General features: G+C 56.2%; 1 protein-coding gene across 4 annotated transcripts in view; it reads right to left on the reverse strand.

The window, feature by feature from the left end:
- Window positions 1-5,241: 5,241 nt before the first annotated feature.
- The window catches only part of TOP1MT (DNA topoisomerase I mitochondrial), a 25,936-nt gene continuing 10,832 nt past the window's right edge, over window positions 5,242-20,345 (reverse strand). For all 4 annotated transcript variants that reach the window (XM_032760601.2, XM_032760600.2, XM_058444585.1 and 1 more), the window contains 11 exons: window positions 20,155-20,277; window positions 19,279-19,466; window positions 18,420-18,564; window positions 17,934-18,077; window positions 17,160-17,345; window positions 13,802-13,870; window positions 13,488-13,602; window positions 11,923-12,050; window positions 11,651-11,745; window positions 5,956-6,105; window positions 5,242-5,430 (listed from right to left, as the gene is read on the reverse strand). In XM_032760601.2, the coding sequence (XP_032616492.1) occupies window positions 5,328-5,430; window positions 5,956-6,105; window positions 11,651-11,745; window positions 11,923-12,050; window positions 13,488-13,602; window positions 13,802-13,870; window positions 17,160-17,345; window positions 17,934-18,077; window positions 18,420-18,564; window positions 19,279-19,466; window positions 20,155-20,277 (1,446 nt within the window). In that variant the 3' untranslated portion in view covers window positions 5,242-5,327. The remainder of the gene's footprint in view (window positions 5,431-5,955; window positions 6,106-11,650; window positions 11,746-11,922; window positions 12,051-13,487; window positions 13,603-13,801; window positions 13,871-17,159; window positions 17,346-17,933; window positions 18,078-18,419; window positions 18,565-19,278; window positions 19,467-20,154; window positions 20,278-20,345) is intronic.

Here is a 20,345-nt window from a genome sequence, read left to right on the forward strand (position 1 = left end):
CAGCTGATCAGGATGTTGAGGCAGGAGGAGCCCTTGAGCAATATAGGGAGATCTTGTCTCTAAAAACTAAAAAGTAAATTTAAAACAACTTTTAAAAGAAAATGCTTTGCTGACTGCAGAGACAAGACGTGAGATGGCTGTTTCCCAAGCCAGTTCAGGCCCCAGTTCTATGTCCTCCAGATTCCGCCTGCAGACTAGATGATCCCTCCTTTCACACATTTCACCCTCACAGGCCTCACCAGTGCCACGAGGAGCGTTCCGCTGAACTTTTTGCCACTCTCTCTGGAACTCTGCTTAGCCAGATCCATTTTCTAATTTCCAAGTTACTGAAGGCAATTTTTTTTTTTTTTTTTTTTTTTGAGACAGAGTCTGGTTCTGTTTCCCAGGCTGGAGTGCAGTGGCGCAATCTCAGCTCACTGCAGCCTCCGTCTCCTGGGTTCAAGTGATTCTCCTGCCTTAGCCTCCTGAGCAGCTGGGATTACAGGCACGCACCACCATGCCCGGCTAATTTTTGTGTTTTTAGTAGAGACAGCGTTTTGCCATGTTGGCCAGGCTGGTCTCGAACTCCTGACCTCAGGTGATCCACCTACCTTGGCCTTTCAAAGTGCTGGCATTAGAGACACGGGCCACAGCGTGCGTCCATAGGCATTTTTTTTTTCACCCAATTTTTTCACTACTACCTAATCATGGTTTCCTCTGCTAACAGTCCCCTCCCCGTGTTTCTGGCCTCCAGCCCCAGACTGCACTCACACTCAGTGCACCGCGTCTTAGGTGTTGGTTCTGCCAGCACCTGTCTTAGATGAGGCTGCTGTATCAAAATTCCACAGACCAACTGGCTTCACAGCAGACATTTCTTTCTCCCAGCTCTGCAGGCTGGAAGTCCAGCCTCCAGGTGCCACAGACCCAGTTCCTGGTGAGGGACCCCCAGCTTACAGACAGCAGCCTCTTGCTCACGTGGACGTCCCCGTGCGTGCTCCTGGAGAGGAGGCTGTAGTGTCTCTTCCCATGAGGGCGCTCATCTCATTGTGAGGGTCCCCCAGGATCTTCTCTAAACCTGCTCCCCTCCCAAAGGCCCCACCTCCAACACCGTCTTGCTGGGGGTGAGGACTTTAACATGTGAACTGGAGGCGGGGGACAAATATCCAGTCTATAGCAGCCCCCACTTTGGGACCCAGTTTCTCTATTAGCACTTGCTAAGTAACAACCCACCCAAACACCTGGTGGCTCAGAACCGCAGGGACACGGTGCTCCTGTGGCCGCAGGCGCGAGGACCCAGGTCCTGGCCTCCCTGGAGCCTGTTCCTTGGCTGTGCTCGGTCGCTCAGGGCTGCTCCGGTCCCGCATCCCCAAGGAGAGCCCTTCTGAGGTCACAGGTGCAGAAGGAAGCCTGTCTGATGCAGATGGACGTCCCAGCCAGGCAGAAAGGAGAAAATCAGTACCTAAAGCATCTGACAGAAAAGGAAAAAAAATCCAAAAGAAACCATTTAGAATAGACTCAGAGGATGTAACATACCTGGGACTGACTTAGATGATATTTAGGAGAGATGTGTAAGATTTCTACATGTGGCCGGGCGCGGTGGCTCACGCTTGTAATCCCAGCACTTTGGGAGGCCGAGGCGGGCGGATCACGAGGTCAGGAGATCGAGACCACGGTGAAACCCCGTCTCTACTAAAAATACAAAAAATTATCCGGGCGTGGTGGCGGGAGCCTGTAGTCCCAGCTACTCGGAGAGGCTGAGGCAGGAGAATGGCGTGAACCCGGGAGGCGGAGCTTGCAGTGAGCCGAGATCGCGCCACTGCACTCCAGCCTGGGCGACAAAAAAAAAAAAAAAAAAAAAAAAAAAAAAATTCCACATATAATTTTAGAGTTGGTATGTTATTTTGGTAAGACAGGTTTTCTGTTACCCAGGCTGGTGAGATGAAATTACTCACCCACACGGGTGCCCGTTCGTGGATGGAGCAGGGGGTGTCGGGGAGATGGAGCATTACTCGAAGCCATGTAAAAACTCTCTGTAAACAATGGCGGGCGTGCCTGTTCGTGGATGGAACAAGGGGTGTCGGGAAGGCGTCGGGGCTCCCGGTTGCCGTCAGTTGCCCGCGAGACCCGAGCAGCAGTCGCTCTGTTCTTGTGATCATGGCTGAGTGTGATCCAGTGTGTCTCCACCTGGCCTGTTACCCAGTTCCGGCTGCAGGGCCTGTGCGCCGTTTTCTGTCTGGGCAGCAGTGAATGAAGTTGCTCTAAGTCCCTCGCTGCTCCTGGTGCACTTAAGAGCGGGCTCGCTAGGCCAGGCGCGGTGGCTCACGCTTGTAATCCCAGCGCTTTGGGAGGCGGAGGCGGGCGGATCACAAGGTCAGGAGATTGAGACCACGGTGAAACCCCGTCTCTACTAAAAATACAAAAAAATTAGCCGGGCGTGGTGGCGGGCGCCTGTAGTCCCAGCTACTCGGAGAGGCTGAGGCAGGAGAATGGCGTGAATCCGGGAGGCGGAGCTTGCAGTGAGCCGAGACTGCACCACTGCACTCCAGCCTGGGCGACAGACCGAGACTCTGTCTCAAACAAAACAAAACAAAACAAAGCGGGCTCGCCAGGCCACAGGGTAACAGGAGAGGCAGAGTGCGCGGCATCCTCCATCATGGAAACGCGTCTCGCACCAGCACACGCAGCTGGCTTTTCCACTACTGTTGCCTGTCGATGGCACCACCCAGCTTTTCTCTGCCTGAGGTTGGTATCTGTGCACCTGGGGTTTCTACTCTGCACGTTTTATCTTTTTTTTTTTTCTTGAGATGGAGTTTCACTTGTTGCCCAGGCTGGAGGATAATGCTATAATCTCAGCTCACTGCAACCTCCGCCTCCTGGGTTCAAGTGATTCTCTTGCCTCCGCCTCCTGAGCAGCTGGGACTACAGGTGCCTGCCACCGTGCCTGGCTAATTTTTGTGTTTTGAGTAGAGACAGGGATTCACCATGTTGGCCAGGCTGGTCTTGAACTCCTGACCTCAGGTGATCCGCTCGCCTCGGCCTCCCAAAGTGCTGGAATTACAGGCGTGAGCCACCACACCCGGCAATGTTTTATCTTTTATCCAGGTAGTCTGTGACTATCCAAACGAGGCTCTGACAGTCTGCAGAGATCGTGTCAGTCTGGAGAGAGGTGGGTTAAAGGCAAGTTGTTTGGGGTGAGAAGGGGATGCTGAGGCAGCAGGTGGTCACAGCCTCACGTCTTAGAAGGATGCACTGAGCAGGCCCGGGGTTTTGGGCAAGTGAGGTCCACAGCCCTCTAATGAATGCCTTTAGAGGCCACTGGCCTGCAAGTTCTGATAACGGGGAACAGCCTCAGCGGCCTCTCCCTGGAGCTCCCACTCGCCCCCTCGCCCCCTCGCCCCCTCCCCTGCTCTGTCCTGAGCTGTGGCTTGGGAGACGTTTCTGGACTGGGACCAGACCCCGCAACCTGGAGAGCCAGCTCTGGGCTGGGAATTCTTGGGCTTAATGTCCCGGCATGAAGTCAGCTCCTTGTGTGTCCTCATCTGTAGGGTGAGGGAAGGGCCCATCTCCACCATCTCCGCGAGGACAGACTCCAAGGTGACGTGGGTCGGGCCTGCACCCTCAGTGGTTTCCTTTCTGGAGTCTGGGCCTGCTCGGCCAGTGCCCTCATTTTCTGTGGAGCTGTTCCATGTCTGGGCACAGAAGCGCCTCTCTGGGAGCAGGTGGGGACATGAGAGCCTCAGGGCCCCTGGAACTGTTGTCACAGGCCCCGGGAGGAGCTGGACCTGCTGTCTGAGCCCCTGGGGCAGCCGCCTCCCAGCCAGTGAGCCGCGGTGCGAGAGACTCGGGCCTGAAGCACCAAGGGCCCCACAGCAGGAGGGTGGGGGTGCAGCCTCCAGGGCACTGGGGCCCTCTCGGCTGACCAGGAGCCTTACACAGGTGGCTGCCTCATGGGGTTGGCGGGAGCCCCAGCATGAGGGGGACAGCCGCAGAGGCAGCCCCGAAAGCAAAGCACAGAGCAGATGGCAGAGGGTCCTGGGTGGCAGAGGAGAGGGCGGCTGAGGGTCCTGGGTGGCAGAGGAGAGGGCAGCTGAGGGTCCTGGGCAGCTGAGGGTCCTGGGTGGCAGAGGAGAGGGCGGCAGAGGAGAGGGTGGCAGAGGGTCCCGCGCGGCAGAGGAGAGGGCGGCAGAGGGTCCCACGCGGCAGAGGAGAGGGCGGCAGAGGGTCCCGTGCGGCAGAGGGTCCCGCGCGGCAGAGGAGAGGGTGGCAGAGGGTCCCGGGCGGCAGGGGAGAGGGCAGCTGAGGGTCCCACGTGGCAGGGGAGAGGGCAGCTGAGGGTCCCGCGTGGCAGGGGAGAGGGCAGCCGATAGGCAGCTCTGGGAGGATACAGGGTTGGGAAACTGAGGCAGAAGGCCATCGTAAGAGCTAAGAGCTACGTTCGGAGTGTGTGGATGTGATGAGAACTGAACGGGGGCCGCTGGGCTTAGTGACCAGGCAGCAACTGTGCCCTTGCTGAATTCCAGGCGCTAAAGAACTTGGTGAAGAGTCCAGGCCCCTGCTGAGAGGGTGGCACTTGCACAAGTGTGGAATCCTCACCCAAGGTCCTCAGCCTCAGAGCACACCAAGGTGTTTCTCCTCCCCTGTAGAGCAGGAACCAGGGGTCCAGGCTGGGACGCTGATTGGATGTGACAGCCCAGCAGACTCCGTGCTCGGGGTGGAGGCTTCAAAGGACACGGCAGGTGTCAGGGACTTTTCTTTGAGATGGGGTCTTGCTCTGTCGCCCAGGCTGGAGTGCAGGGGCGCAATCACAGCTCACTGCAGCCTCAACGTCTGCTCAAGTGATCCTCCAGCCTCAGGCCTCTAAAATGCCAAGATCACAGGTATGAGCCACTGTGCCTGGCCTAGGGACTTTCTTTTTTTCTTTCTTTTTTTTTTTTTGAGACAGTCTCGCTCTGTTGCCCAGGCTGGAGTGCAGTGGCGCGATCTCGGCTCATTGCAAGCTCCACCTCCTGGGTTCACACCATTCTCCTGCCTCAGCCTCCCCAGTAGCTGGGACTACAGGTACCCGCCACCACACCCGGCTAAGTTTTTTGTATTTTTAGTAGAGATGGGGTTTCACCATGTTAGCCAGGATGGTCTTGATCTCCTGAGCTCGTGATCCGCCGCCTCAGCCTCCCAAAGTGCTGGGATTACAGGCGTGAGCCACCGCGCCCAGCCGGCCTGGGGACTTTTTCTATAGTGACGTATGAACACTTGCACACAACATTTTATTGTACAAAATTCCCCAATACTGCTTTAATAGTGAAAAAAACACACACACAAAGAAGTTTCGACACAGACACAGCTCGTCGTTAGAATTCAAAGTCTTCTCCTGCCATGGTGAGAGCCCAGGCGAACCTCTCCCGCTGTGTTTTGCTGTAGATCTTCTCCACCGGCACCCTGAACCGCTTGCACCTGCGGGAGGCAGCGTCAGCCCAGGCAAGCAGGCAACTCACCCACCTTGAAGGCCAGGTCAGGGCGCTCGGCAAAGGCAAGCGTCCTCCATGCAGCAGAGACACCAGAGCCTCCTGGTGTAGCTGGGGCCTGCTCCTCTAGGCCAGCCCCACCCTATGCATGCTGCCACCCTGGAGCATCAGCGAGGTGTCAAAGACAACCTGCTGTGGCCCAGATGTCCACCGGGCAGGGCGCTCAGCCACTTCCCACTCCCAGTGGGCAGGCTGAGCTCCACAGGCCCTCCCGATGACTCGAGTCCCAGGCCACTGTCAGCACCCCCACTTCACCCTGCGCATCCCAACGTTCAGGGCAGGGAGAGTTGATGACATGGGACTCAGCATCAGGGGTCCCTGTCACAGGGAGGGCCTGTGCTGACCCCAGGGGACACAGGGGACAGGGGCAATGCTGGGACTGAACAGAGGCCTCCTGGAAAACCCAGGCCCCCCAAAGGCCACAGATGGGAACTGAGACCCCAGGCACACGCACCAGGCAATGCTGATCCTGGGGTCCAGGTAGTTGAGCTTGGACGTGCCCAAGGCCACCTGCTTGTTCTCCTCCTTGTCTGTGGCCTGCACACTCAGCCCCGCCAGCTGCTCCTGCAGCTTCTCCAGGAGCCGCCTCTTCTTCTCCAGGACACTGGCAAGAGAAGAGGAGGCCACGAGGCCCCGTGCTGGACTAGTGCCACCTGAGGAGACCTGCACTTCTCCGGCCCTGCCGCCTTCCCTCCCGGTGCAGCGCCATCCCTGCCATTGTCATCAGTCATCCACCACAGCAAAAGACCAGCCAGGATCAAAGGTGGAAGCCCAGCCCCACCCCAGCTGCCAAGTCAGATACAGAGGAGGGCCCTGGGCGGAGGGTGAGCAGCCCGTCAGGACCTGACTGGCAGGAGGGTGAGATGCTCGACACAACAGACTGAGGCCGGCCCAAGCAGGAGGAGGGCAGCGAGACCAGGCCCAAGACAGCAAACACAAACGCCCTTTAACCTCCGGGAAGCTGCTAAGCCCTCCTTCCTGCCTCCTTAGGGAAAGCAAATTTCAGCACAGAGATGCCCTTTCCACATTACTCGCACCGTCCAACGCCACAACATCACCCGTGCACGCAACCTTTGACCCCAACTCTTCTAGGAATTTGTGCCACAAACACTCGAATGTGCGTGGAAAGACACTTGCGCCTGCAGAAATACGGCCAAGACTGGGGCAGCCCGCGAGGCCAGAAGCATAGGCCCTGGGAAGTGCCTTCCCAGCATGAGCCACATCCCCAGGGGCAGAGGGGCACATGAGGGGCTGCTGTTTATGTGAAAAAAAGGAGGGAAAACAGAGGGAGAGCCAGCACGCACACACAGTCCTTCTGGAAATGCTTAAGAAATTTTTTTTCTTTTTTTTGAGACGGAGTCTTGCTTTATCACCCAGGCTGGAGTGCAGTTGCACGATCTCAGCTCACTGGAACCTCTGCCTCCCGGGTTCAAGTGACTCTCCTACCTCCTGCGTAGCTGAGACTACAGGCATGTGCCACCACGCACATGATTTTTTTTTTTTTTTTGTATTTTTAGCAGAGACAGGGTTTCACCATGTTGGCCATGATGGTCTCGAACTCCCAACCTCAAGTGATCTGCCTGCCTCGGCTGCCCAAAGTGTTGGGATTACAGACATGAGCAACCTTGCCTGGCCAGGAAATGCTAAAGAAATTTCATAGCAGCTGCCTCTGGGGACAGGAGGTCAGGGGTGGGTCACAGCCTTATTTTTCACTGAATACCCTTTGGTCCAACTGACATTTCCTTCACACACGCCACTATTAAAAACAGACCCCTGCATTTCGGGATGCTCGTCCTGAAGAGAAAGCTCTTACCCTTTAAGAACCACAGCCATGCCAGGAGCAGTGGCTCATGCCTGTAATCCTAGCACTTTGGGAGGCCGAGGCAGGTGGATCATGAGGTCAGGAGATTGAGACCATCCTGGCTAACATGGTGAAACTCCGTCTCTACTAAAAATACAAAAATTAGCCAGGCATGGTGGTGTGCACCTGTAATCCCAGCTACTCAGGAGGCCAAGGCAGGAAAATCGTTTGAACGTGGGAGGCAGAGGTTGTGGTGAGCCAAGATCATGCCACTGCACTCCAGCCTGGGCAACAGAGCAAGACTCTGTCTCAAAAAAAAGAACCACAGCCACAATAATGAGGAATGAATTAAAGAGGGGACATCACTAAAGAAAGAAAAAAGATAATATGGGAATACTATGAATAACTGGGCACCAGCCAGTTAGACACCCTAGACTAAACAAATTCCCAGAAAGATACAAACTACCAGAACCGACTCACAAAGTATAGAAAACATGAATAGAACTATAACAAGTGATTGATTGTATCAGTAACTTTAAACTTCTCCCAAAGAAAAGCCCAGGCCTAGATGGTTTCACTGGTGAATTCATTTAACAAACTGACCCTAGCCAGGCAGAGCAGTGCAAGCCTATAGTCTCAGCTATTCGGGAGGCTGAGGTGGGAGGATTGCTTGAGCCCAGGAGTTCAAGACCAGCCTGAGCAACACAGCAAGACTCTCTCTCTTTAAAAAGGCACCAATTTTTCATAAACTTTCATGAAATATTAGATATTATATTAACTATTATTCAACTCGTTACCAGTATTACCTTGATACCAAAATCAATGACAGCATAAGAAAACTATAGACTAACATGCTCATGAATACAGATGAAAAAACCTCAACAAAATATCAGCAAACTGAATCCAGCAACAGACAAAAATGATTACACAATTGCTCAAGTAGGATTTATCCCAGGAATGCAAGGATGGTTTCATATCTGATAATCAATTAGTATAATACATCCTATCAATATAAGAAAGGGACAAAAACAAGATCTCAACAGGTGCAGAAAAATCATTTGACAAAATCCAATGCTCTTCATGAAAAAAAAAAAACCTCAACAAACTAGGAATAGAAGTAAATTTTGTTAACTTGACAAACAGCTTCTGTGAAAAACCTACAGTGAACATCATATTCCATGATAAAAGCATGAGAGTTTTGCCCCCAGTATCAGGAATAAGGCAAGGCTGCCCACTCATGTCCAGTGTACTGGAGGTTCCTGCCAGGTCCATAATGCAAAAATATGAAATAAAAGGCATATGATTGGAAAAGAAGACGTAAAACTATCTCTGTTCGCATACAATATGGCCTTTGTAGATACAGTCCTAAGGGCCAGGCACGGTGGCTCATACTTGTAATCTCAGAGCTCTGGGAGGCCAGGCAGGAATGCTTAAAGCCAGGAGTTCAAGAGTAGCTTGGGCAACATACAAAAATTTTCTTAGTGTAAAAATTAGCCAGGCGTGGCAGTTCGCACCTGTGGTCCCAGCTACTCAGGAGGCTAAGGTGGGAGGATTGCTTGAGCCCAGCAAGTTGAGACTATGGTGAGCTAGGATGCTGAGACATCTGGCTGTCCACATGCAAAAGAATGACCCTGGGCCCTTCCCTCAGACCACACACAAAAATTAACTCAGAACCAGTGACCTAAATGTAAGAGTAAACCAATAAACCGCTTAGGAGAAAACAGAAATCTATCTTCATGGCCTTGGGTTAGGCAAAGCCTTCCCAGACACGCTGACTCATCCAAATCTTCAATGTGTCACAGGACACCAACAAGGAAGAACAAAGACATGGCCGGGCGTGGCAGCTCATACCTGTAATCCCAGCACTTTGGGAGGCCGAGGTGGGTGGATCACCTGAGGTCAGGAGTTCAAGACCAGCCTGACTGACATGGTGAAACCCCATCTCTACTAAAATACAAAAATTAGCCAGGTATAGTGGCGTGTGTCTGTAATCCCAGCTACTCGGGAGGCTGAGGCAGGAGAATCGCTTGAACCCGGGAGGCAGAGGTTGCAGTGAGCCAAGATCACGCCACTGCACTCTAGCCTGGGTGACAGAGCAAGACTCCATCACAAAAAAAAAAGGGGGCGGGGGGGCTGGGAGTGGTGACTCACACCTGTAATCCCAGTACTTTGGGAGGCTGAGGTGGGCAGATTGCCTGAGCTCAGGAGTTCAAGACCAGCCTGGGCAACACGGTGAAACCCGGTCTCTACTAAAATACAAAAAAATTAGCCAGGCGTGGTGGTGGGCGCCTGTAATCCCAGCTACTCAGGAGGCTGAGGCAGGAGAATTGCTTGAACCCTGGAGGCAGAGATTGCAGTGAGCCAAGATCATGCCATTGCACTCCAGCCTGGGCGACAGAGCGATGCTCTGTCTCCAAAGGAAAAAAAAAAGAACAAAGAGAACCCAAGAGTGGGAGAAACATTGACAAGCTCTTACAAGTCAATAATAAAACAACAACCCGACCGGAAAACGGACAGAGGACCTGAGCAGTCATTCTCCAGACGATACAGAAATGGGCAGTAAGTACCTGCAAAGAGCACCCGCAATCAGACGCTCCTTCACACCCACTGAGCTCTAATCGACACATGGAAAACTGAGCCTATAGTGGCACCGGGACAGAGGAATCAGAACTCTCACGTGCTGCTTGTGGGGAGGGGATGGTGCTGCCGCCCTGGAGAAGAGTCCAGCACCTTCTCATTTCCTGACTCCACAATGACAATCACAAACCTCCTCGGCGGCCAGGGTCTCCTCCTCCCACGGCTCCATAGGTCCCACTCTTGTCCACAAGGCATACAGTTTGTATTTTTAAAAATCACAAAGTTGGCCAGGTGCAGTGGCTCATGCCTGTAATCCCAGCACTTTGAGATGCCGAGGCAGGAGGATCACTTGAGGCCAGGAGTTTGACCAGCGTGGCCAACATGGAGAAACCCCGTTTCTACCAAATAAATAAATGAGCCGGGCGTGGTGGCGGGCGCCTGTAACCCCAGCTACTTGGGAGGCTGAGGCAGGAGAATCACTTGAACCCAGGAGGTGGAGATTGCAGTGAGCTGAGACCGCACCACTGCACTCCAGCCTGGCAACAGAGACTCCGTCTCAAAAAAAAAAAAAAAAAAAAATCACAAAATAACATTTGAAGAGGAAAACAAAACTGGCCGTGGGAAGGCACGTCTGAAGCTGCCACATCTGGGTTGGTGTGGGTGGCAAGCTACCTAGGTGCCGAGGCAAGAGACTGAGGGCACGAGCTGTTCCAGTATAATAAAATATATAAGAATAGTTATACTATAGATAGATCATAGATATGATTATATATGAATATCATTAATCATTAGTTTGTAGCAATTACTCTTTTTTTCCAATATTATAATAATCCTCGCGCCACAATCATAACCTAAGAAAAAACCAGGCCATACAGAGATAGGAGCTGAGGGGACACAGTGAGGAGTGACCAGAAGACAAGAGTGCGAGCCTTCTGTTATGCCCGGACAGGGCCACCAGAGGGCTCCTTGGTATAGGGGTGATGCCAGCGTCTGGGAAGACATCACTTGCCAGGCGGACCTGGTCTAGCGGTAGCATCAGTGTCAAGGAAAAACACCCGCTACTTAGCAGACTGGGAAAGGGAGTCTCCCTTTCCCCCAGGGAGTTTAGAGAAGACTCTGTTCCTCCACCTCTTGTGGAGGATCTGACACCGGTCAGGCTCGCCCGCAGTTATCCAGAGGCCTGTCTCCCTGTGATGCTGTGCTTCAGTGGTCATGCTCTAGTCCGCCTTCATGTTCCATCCTGTACACCTGGCTCTGCCGTTTAGATAGCAGTAGCAAAATTAGTGAAAGTACTAAAAGTCTCTGATATGCAGAAATAACGGCGTAAGCTGTTCTCTCTCTCTCTGCCTCGGCTGCCAAACAGGGAAGGGCCCTGTGTCCAGTGGACATGTGACCCACGTCATCTCACCTATCACTGGAGATGACTCACACTCCTTACCCTGCCCCTTTTGCTTTGTATCCAATAAATAACAGCACAGCCAGACATTAGGGGCCACTACCGGTCTCCACACATTGGTAGTAGTGGTCCCCCGGGCCCAGCTGTCCTTTCTTTTATCTGTCTCATGTCTTTATTTCTACAATCTCTCGTCTCCGCACAAGGAGAGGCGACAAGGGTCGTCTCCCACCGACCCTGTGGGGCTGGACCCTACAGGTTGGGACAGGGCCCTGGAAGGAGGCATCTGAGGGCATGGGTACTCACCTCCTGGACTTACCATCTGAGGGCATGGGTACTCACCTCCTGGACTTACCATCTGAGGGCATGGGTACTCACCTCCTGGACTTGCCATCCCCTTGGGCTTTGTGCTCGGCCCTCGCCCTCCTCAGCTCTGCCCTGGCCTCAGCCACCTGCTCCTTCTTTGCCTGGATCTGCAGGGAAAGGGTCCAGACAGGGCTGCCCCTCCCCGTCCCGCACCAGCCCCTGCGCCCACACCCTCCCACCCCCTACATGCCCACCGCAGCTGGCTCCCCGGCCTGTGCCGAGGCTCCGGGGAGGAGGAGGGGTCCCTCAAGGGCTGGGCTGGGGGCTCTCCTGGGAGCTGCTACCTTCGTCTGGAGATTCTGCATCGACTTCTCAAACGTACTGGGGGTCACTCGCTGATGGTTGCAGAGAATGGCCACGACTCGGTTGGCTCGGTTGTAGGATAAGATCTTAGCTGCTATGCTGTCCTCGGCTGAGAGGCACGGGCTGTCAGAAGCAGCACCCACGGGGCCAGCCACCCTCCCTGTCTGCCCTGAGCCGGACTTACTCAACGCGCCACACAGCGCAGCCCCTTCCACTCACACAGGCACCCACTGGGATGGGGAGAGCGAGGGCCGAGGGTCAGTGACCCTCCGAGGTGGCCCCGAGAGCAGGGCCCAGCGTCTTTAACCACAACAAGGCCTCAGGTGGGGCCACAGCACAGGTAGCACCACCCGGGCCTTCCCAGGCCCCATGGCAAGGAGGCCCAGCCGCCTGGACAGGCAAGTCTGCCTGTCACAAGCCCCCAGCACCCGGCTTCCCCTGACGAGTCTGTGGGTCCCTGCCTGTCACAAGCCCCCAGCACCCGGCTTCCCCTGGCGACATCCCCTCAAGGTACCATGTTGTCTCCATTTTCCAGTCAAGAACGAGGTTCAGAGAACGTAAGCACTGGCCCCAAGGCACCTACTGGAGCGGCCACTCCTTCACGCCCCTCCTGCATGGCCCACCCAGCTCTGGAAGCGCGTCCGCAGTGGGCTCGGCACCTTCATTTCCTCTCCCAGGCCCGGCCTCGGCCCCTATGCCCTCACCCAGAATCTTCTGCCTCCCTCGGTGGAGGGGGCGTCTCCTCTGCTGGGGCTCTCACCTGGATGCCAGCTAGCTCTTCCACATCCCACAGCCCTAATGCTGCCCCAGCTCCAAGGGTGTCCCCAAGGCAGCACAGCACCAGCCTCTGAGGCCCACAGGTGCACACAAAACATGTGCCGAGCGTCAGCGCCCCTAAGCACCCAGCCTCGGCGCCTCCTCCAAGAAGCCCTGCTTGGGGAGCACGGTGGGCGCCGGGGTGGGAGGCACCCTCCGGACACAGTCTGCGCGTCCAATCTGCCCGGACATCACAGAGCAGCCCGGACATCACGGAGCAGGGGCAGCACCAAGGGCAGAGGGAGGAGAGGCCCTCGCCGAGCTTAGATGGCATCCCCAGGTTGATGGCAGGGGACAAAGAGCAGAGGGCCCTGAAGCTGAGACAGGGCTGTGGACAGAGGCCCAGAGGTCGGGGTGCTCAGACAGCTGAGGGCGGGAGGGACAGAACCACTGGAAAGTGCAGAGGCCTCCTGGGCCTTCAAGAAAGAACCCTGAGGAGGAGCTGAGGAACAACGCCAGGCCTGACCACGGGGCCTGAGTAGGGCTCAGCAGCAGGGGCTGCCTGCAGGGAGAACATGGTTGGGATGCCTGGGGTCCCAAGAGCCAGAACCTCCCTCCTCCTCCCCAGGACTCTGGCCACCCAGGCCGCCAAGCCAGCCCACAACCTCTGCCCGTTTCCCAAAGAAGCAGCCCCACCCTGAGGCTCGCTCAACAAGGGCCAGGCGGGGAGCCTGGCCTGGGGCAGGGGCCATGTTCCCCCGCGCTGAGTGTGGGCGTGGGGCCTGCTCACCGCGCGTCAGGGCCCGCAGCTGCTCCTGCAGAGTGATGGAGGCGTTGTAGGTCCGGAACACCTTGGCCGTCAGCCCGTCCATCAGCTCCTGGAGGTGCTTGTTCAGGCTGGTCGTCTGGGGAGGAAATGGTCTCTATAATGACGTGGTTTTGCGGGGCCATCCCAGCCTCCCGCAGGAAGGAAAGGGCATTTCAGCCGTTGGGTCAGGACAAAACCCTGGGCCTTGCTATGAGAGATGGAGCCAGACTCAGCGCCCACGCCCTCTCGCTGGGTCCTGCCGCCGCCCACTGCTGAGGAAACACAAGCCAGCTTACGGTCAGCCTGTCGAAGAGGTCGTCCCGGGGGTCCTTGTTCTCCATAAAGAGCTGTAAGTTCTTGTACACCTGAAGGAGAAAGAAGGAATTTCAGAGGACAGAAAAAACCCGAATCCAGTGAGGACCTGAAGGGCGTCTACGCAGAGCCTGGGAGCCCACGGGAGGCTTCCCTGAGGAAGGTGGCCCGAGCAGCATCGCTGTCTCCTGTCGGCATCCTCCCGTGACACGGCCCCCGCCCTCCAGTGTGGCAGTCACCGCTACCACATGCACAGGTGGCGTGCTCAGGAGGTGGGTGTGACTCCTGCCCTGCAAACCCCCTGGGTGACCGTGGTGGAGTCCCCGGCTCCTTCTTCCATCAATGCCGGATTTCCACCAGGTGAGCCCACCCTTGTAATGTGGGACACTCATCTGACATCACAGGACCTCAGGGCCCTTAGGGTGCCTGTGTCCAACCTCCCTCCACCAGTCCCTTTGGGGAGAGGACATTAATTCCCTTCTGGAGAGACCAACCCTGCTCCGAGGAAACGCCAGCCTGCACCTGCACCCGTGCCTGCCCTCCCCTCGGTTTCACCTGCTGGTCCTCCTACAAGTGGCAGGCGGCCTCCCTGAGTGCTGGGCATCGGCTCCAGGGCAGAGGTTGCTGTGGCCTCTGCGCTGCTCTCTCCAGCACCAGCACGGCAGCCCTCCCTCACCAGACACAGGCAGGAGGCCTCGCACCCCCAACTGGCCCCCTCACCAGCCTGGCACCACGGCTGATGAATCCCATTCTACAAACCCACAGGCACCGGGACACGGCAGGAAGCCCCGGCCCACAGCTCCCGACTTCTGGCTTCTTCCCTCATCTTCCTCTACACGTTTGGTTTCACACCACTGATCGTGACGAGGCTTTATGTCCCGCCTTTTTCTTTACACCACGTGCATTCCGTTACCGAGTGCTCCTCTCGACAGCACTGTAAATGGCTGGCTGGTCCTCTGTCTGGACAGAGTGCGACTCCCCGTCCAGGCCTGCACCGCGGCCGACGCTTCACCACGGCCGGGGCACTGTGGTGAGCACCTCCTTGCCTCTTCCTTTTGTGTGCTGGCTTCTGTCTCCTACCTCCGATTAATTCATTCCTTAGCATTGACTTCCCAACCAGACTGCCTGAGGCCTGGCCCTGCCAGGGACTCCTGTTTCTCTGCTGCCCTCAACACCTGTCCCCAAACTTCCATTTGTGTTTTTGAACGGCTCCACTCCATCTCACAGTTGGGTCACATTAACTTTATTATTTTTTTTTTTTAATTTTTAGAGACTAGGTCTGGCTCTGTCACCTGGGCTGGAGTACAGTGGCATGATCATAGCTCACTGCAGCCTCCAACTCCTGGGCTCCAGCAGCCCACCCACTGAGCCCTCCCAAGGTGTCTGGACTACAGGCATGGGCCTTGCACCCGGCCTGAGTTACATTTGTGCTTTTGAGGTGCAGGGAGTTCATGCGTGGACCTGTCCAACGTCACTGCGATGTGGTGCCCACCCAGACAGGGGACACTGTGACTCTTCAGGACAGCCACTCAAAGGTGAGGATGCTCCCCAGGTTCCAATCTTCCTTCAAGCCAGTCTGGAGACCAGAGATTTACCCAGCCCTTCCCAACCACACTCATCCCTCTGGGCATTGATGCTGGTGGAGCAAGGGGCTGTGGGGGTGGTGGGCAGCCACTAGCCCCTGCAGCAGAGGAAAGAGGGCAGCCCCTCCCAGGTGTACTGGGGTGAAAAGTGTTCCCCAAATTCATATCCTCACCGGAACCTCAGAATGTAACCTTTCTTCTTTTTTTTTTTTTTTTTTAAGACACGACCTCGGCCAGCCGCGGTGGCTCATGCCTGTAATGCCAGCACTCTGGGAGGCTGAGGCAGGTGGATCACGAGGTCAAGAGTTCAACACCAGCCTGGCCAACATGGTGAAACCCCGTCTCTACTAAGAATACAAAAATCAGCTGAGCGTGGTGGCAGGCACCTGTAATCCCAGCTACTCTGGAGGCTGAGGCAGGAGAATCGCTTGAACCCAGGAGGTGGAGGTTGCAGTGAGCCGAGATCGCACCACTGTACTCCAGCCTGGGCAACAGTGTGAGACACCGTCTCGAAAAAAGAAAAAAAAATTAAAAAAAGACAGGTCTCATTTTGTCGCCCAGGCAGGAGTGCAGTGGAGTGATCAAGGCTCACTGCAGCCTCAACCTCCCAGGCTCAAGCGATCCTCCCACCTCAGCCTCCAGAGTAATTGGGACCACAAGCATGCACCATCATGTGCAGCTAATTTTTATTTTTAATTTTTGAGATGGAGTCTCACTCTGTCACTCAGGCTGGAGGGCAATGGCGTGATCTCGGCTCACTGCAAGCTCTGCCTCCCGGGTTCACACCATTCTCCTGCCTCAGCCTCCTGAGTAGCTGGGACTACAGGCGCGCACCACCACGCCCAACTAATTTTTGGATTTTTAGTAGAGACGGGGTTTCACCATGTTAGCCAGGATGGTCTCGATCTCCTGACCTCGTGATCTGCCCGCCTTGGCCTCCCAAAGTGCTGGGATTACAGGCGTGAGCCACCGTGCCTGGTTGTTTCTTTAAATTATTATTTTAGAGACCGGGTCTCATTATGTTGCCCAGGTGGTCTCAAACTCCTGGGCTCAAGTGATCCTCCCACCTCAGCCTCCCAAAGCACTGGGATTACAGGAGTGCACCACCATGCCTGGCCAGAATGTGACCTTATTTAAAAATAGGGTCTTTAGAGACTGTTAAGATGAAGTCATAGAAAGAGTGGGGTGGGCGCTCACTGCAATACGACAGAGTCCTTGTGAGAACACACAGAGGCAGAGACGCAGGGAGAAGATGGCCATGTGACAACAGAGGCAGAGACTGGGCTGAGGCAGCCTCAGGCCAAGGACATCCAGGATCCGTGGCCCCACCAGATGCTGGGAAGGCAGGAGGATCCTCCCCGAGTGTGGGTGGCATGCAGCTCTGCCAGCACCTTGACTCGGACTCTGGCCCCCAGGGCTGAGCGACAATAAACGTCTGTGGTTAAACCACTGGGTCTGCAGTGCCTTCCTCCAGCACTCCTGGGAGATGCTCCGGCCGGGGGGGCAGGAGATGAAGCTGGTGTGACACACGCGCCCTGCTCAGCCCCTGACCAGCTCCCTTGTGACCCCTTAGGTCTGCCATGGGGCACAGCCTCTCCTTCCCCTTCACCCTGATCAGCCCCAGCACAGCAGGCCTCACCCAGCAGACAGGACGTGGCAAACGGGCCACAGACCCCACGGCAGCTCCGGCACGCCCCTAAAGACATCCAGAGCAAATACGTGTCATGTAGGGAGGGGCAGCCGGCGCGAGGGCACTCACAGGCTTCTCCACCGGCACTCTGTTGTAATAGCGGATGCAGTCCTTCCCCAGAAAGTCAAATTCCACCACGTGTTGGCAGCCATCGGCCTCTGGGTGCAGCTGGACGTGCTCCACGCGGAGGGAACAGCAGCCCACGGTGTCAGCCGCCTCACCGTCCTCCTTCTCGTTTCCTGCTCTCAGCGCCAGCTAGTTGGTGGGGAACCGTCAAAGTGGGTGGTGCATACACATGCACACCACACACACAGGCACGCCACAGACAGGCATGCCACACACACGCATGCCACACACACAGGCACGCCACACACACATGCACGTCACACACACATGCACGTCACACACACAGGCACGCCACACACAGGCACGCCACACACACATGCACGCCACACACGCACGCCACACACACAGGCACGCCACACACATGCACGTCACACACACAGGCACGCCACAGACAGGCATGCCACACACAGGCACGCCACACACACAGGCACGCCACACACAGGCACGCCACACACACAGGCACGCCACACACACAGGCATGCCACACACACAGGCATACCACACATGTATGCCCCACACACAGGTGCACACACCAATGCACATGCACACCCTACACACATGTTCACACCCACACACGTGTGCACACGCACACACACCCCCATCAGAATGAGGTTCCACCCCACACAGGCCCACGTCGCCACATTGCGCCATCCAACTGGGTGTCCTCGCCAGGAGAACCAGGATGAAGAGCCGCCAGGAGGCGAGAAGGCCGCGTACCTTATCGATGAAATACAGGGCCACCGCCCGCTGTCTCGTCTTCATTTCCTGAGACTTCCAGTCGGCCCGGTACTGGGAGCGGATCTCGTCCACAAATCCCCGCAGGCGTCGAGCTGTTTCAAACTTCTGCCAAGCTTTCTCCCCCTAAACGAAGAAAATAACAGGAAAGAAAACATTCGCATTCCTGTTAAATAACGGAGGAGGCTGCCAACTCTCCCTCCCCCAAACCTCGCGCTTCTCCACTCGGTGGTGGCATGGTCAGGGGCTGGGGCAGCAAATCCAGCTGGGTGATGCTGGCACCGAGCACCCATGCCCACTCCTGGCTTTGGGGCTTGTGGCTGCTGGCACAGCATGACCTCAGCGCAGGCTGGCCAACTCCCAGCCCATCTCAGAAGCCTCTGCCGGCGCCTGGCTTACACACCTCCCTGCCGGCGTCCTCAGGGGGACCTCCCGGGGAGGAAACACCCTGCCAAGCCCCGCGCTCACCTTCAGCTTCGAGCAAGGGTTCAGCATGATGTACTTGATGGAGTTCTGAACGCTCTCGGTCCACGCTGCAAGCCACGTGACAGTGTTATCGGAGCGCACCTCCTTCCACTGGTGCCCCGCCGGCGGCTCGGGGATCTTCGAGTCCCTGCAGCAGAACAATGACCCAAACATAACTTGGAGACCTTGTTCTCTGGAATGCGAGCAAATGAGCTGCTCTGGTCAACCGTCCCACGTGGTGGCTATGGTGGTGGCATGGCTCCTGACCGAGTCTGGCATCAGAGGTGGCCTGCCTGGCAGCTCAGACAAAAGCAGCCGCTCAATCTACCCTCTGCACACACAGGAAGGCCACAGTGCACCAGGAGGCTGGGCGGCCATCCAAGCAAGGCACCGCTCTGCATGGACCTCTCAGCACCAACTGGGACGACAAGTGCCCTGCTCCACACAGCCTGGCCACTGGGGGTCCTGCAGGCAGGGTCCCTACTCCACGCTGCAGTCACTCAGTACAACACGTGGCCCAGCGGTCCCCTCTCCACCACTTGGAATGTCCCTCCAATAAGTTCAAAACACCTAATGCTACTGCGCCATCCAGATGGTGTGGGATACGAAAACCACACGGAGGTGTCCTTGGCGGGAGAAAGTCTCAGCCACAGCAAGGTGAGGACTCCTGACCCCGTGGGAAGCACCCTGGGAGGGCTGCCCTTGCCCAGCCACGCCCGCAGGCTGAGCTCCACAGGCATGGTGTGGAGGTCACCAACCACACGTTTCTCGGTGTGCCTCCCTCTGCCAGGAGGTGAAGAAAAGCCAGCCTCACCCAGGTGGTGGGGGTCCAGCGCCCGCTGCTGCCCGCCCGGCCACACACCTGCTGCAGTTGATAACCACATCCTCTGGCGTGACCCGTCTCTTCAACATCCCCATCCTGGGATGGTCGCCGCGGCCACGGAACAAGCCAGGCGGCTCAATCTTGAAATTGCCTATTTTTTCTTGGTGACCATCTAAAACACAGTAGCCGAACTCTCGCTGAAGTTTTTCTGCCTCTTCTTTTAGCTTCTGAGTTAATAAAACAGTCAGTGGACATTAGCAGTGAAGAGAACAGAACAGGCCTCAGTCCCTTGTTGCTAACCTGGGACCACCCTGCTCTGGCTAACTCAGCTGGACCCTCAAAGCCCTTCACAATCCGTGGAGGTCGCAGGGGCAGGGGACAGTGCAGGTGGGCACGCAGGAGGCACCGAGAGCCATGGCCTAACCACCCCATGGCCTGGACTCCCCGGCCCCTGCACAGGCTTCAGCCGTTGTAGGCCTGAGCAGTAAAGCCAGGTGGAGGGAGCGTGGCTGCCCGCCATGGAGGAGGAGGGCTAAGGGAATCCCTGAGAAGGCCACACGGAGATCACAGCACAGCAGGTTCCTGTTAGATGTAGGGAGACGCATGGCACAGAACAGCAAGAAGCTGGCTGGCCTGCACAAGCCCTGCCCTCAGCCCACAGCTCATCCGGGAACCCACCCTTGATCAACGATGATAAATTACTTATCCATTTCAAACTGGGTTTACTCTCAAATGTGCTCTGGGGAAGCGGAACGACACTTAAGCACACACGGGAGCGCTAAGGCTGACGAGAAAAGGGCAGCTTTGTGAGAAGGGGCTTCTCTAAGGCCACAGGCCTTTCTCAGCCTTTGGGCCAGGCCAGCCTCTCGTTCCCAGGGGCCACTTCAGGTCACACAACGCTCGAGGCAGCCCAACCTGCTTCTCTTCCCTGGTCAGGACTTTCCGGGCTGCGGCCTTGTCCACAAAGTATCTGTGGATCTCCGTGAAGTCACACTTGTCCAGGCTCTTGATGACTTCCCTCTCTTCCACCGTCATTTCCTGCACAAACCACAGACACACGCTCTCACCATGTCTGACGGACAGACACGCGCTCTCACCATGTCTGA

The sequence above is a fragment of the Hylobates moloch genome, unplaced genomic scaffold (assembly GCF_009828535.3).
Source record: "Hylobates moloch isolate HMO894 unplaced genomic scaffold, HMol_V3 SCAFFOLD_9, whole genome shotgun sequence".
Lineage (NCBI taxonomy): Eukaryota > Metazoa > Chordata > Mammalia > Primates > Hylobatidae > Hylobates > Hylobates moloch.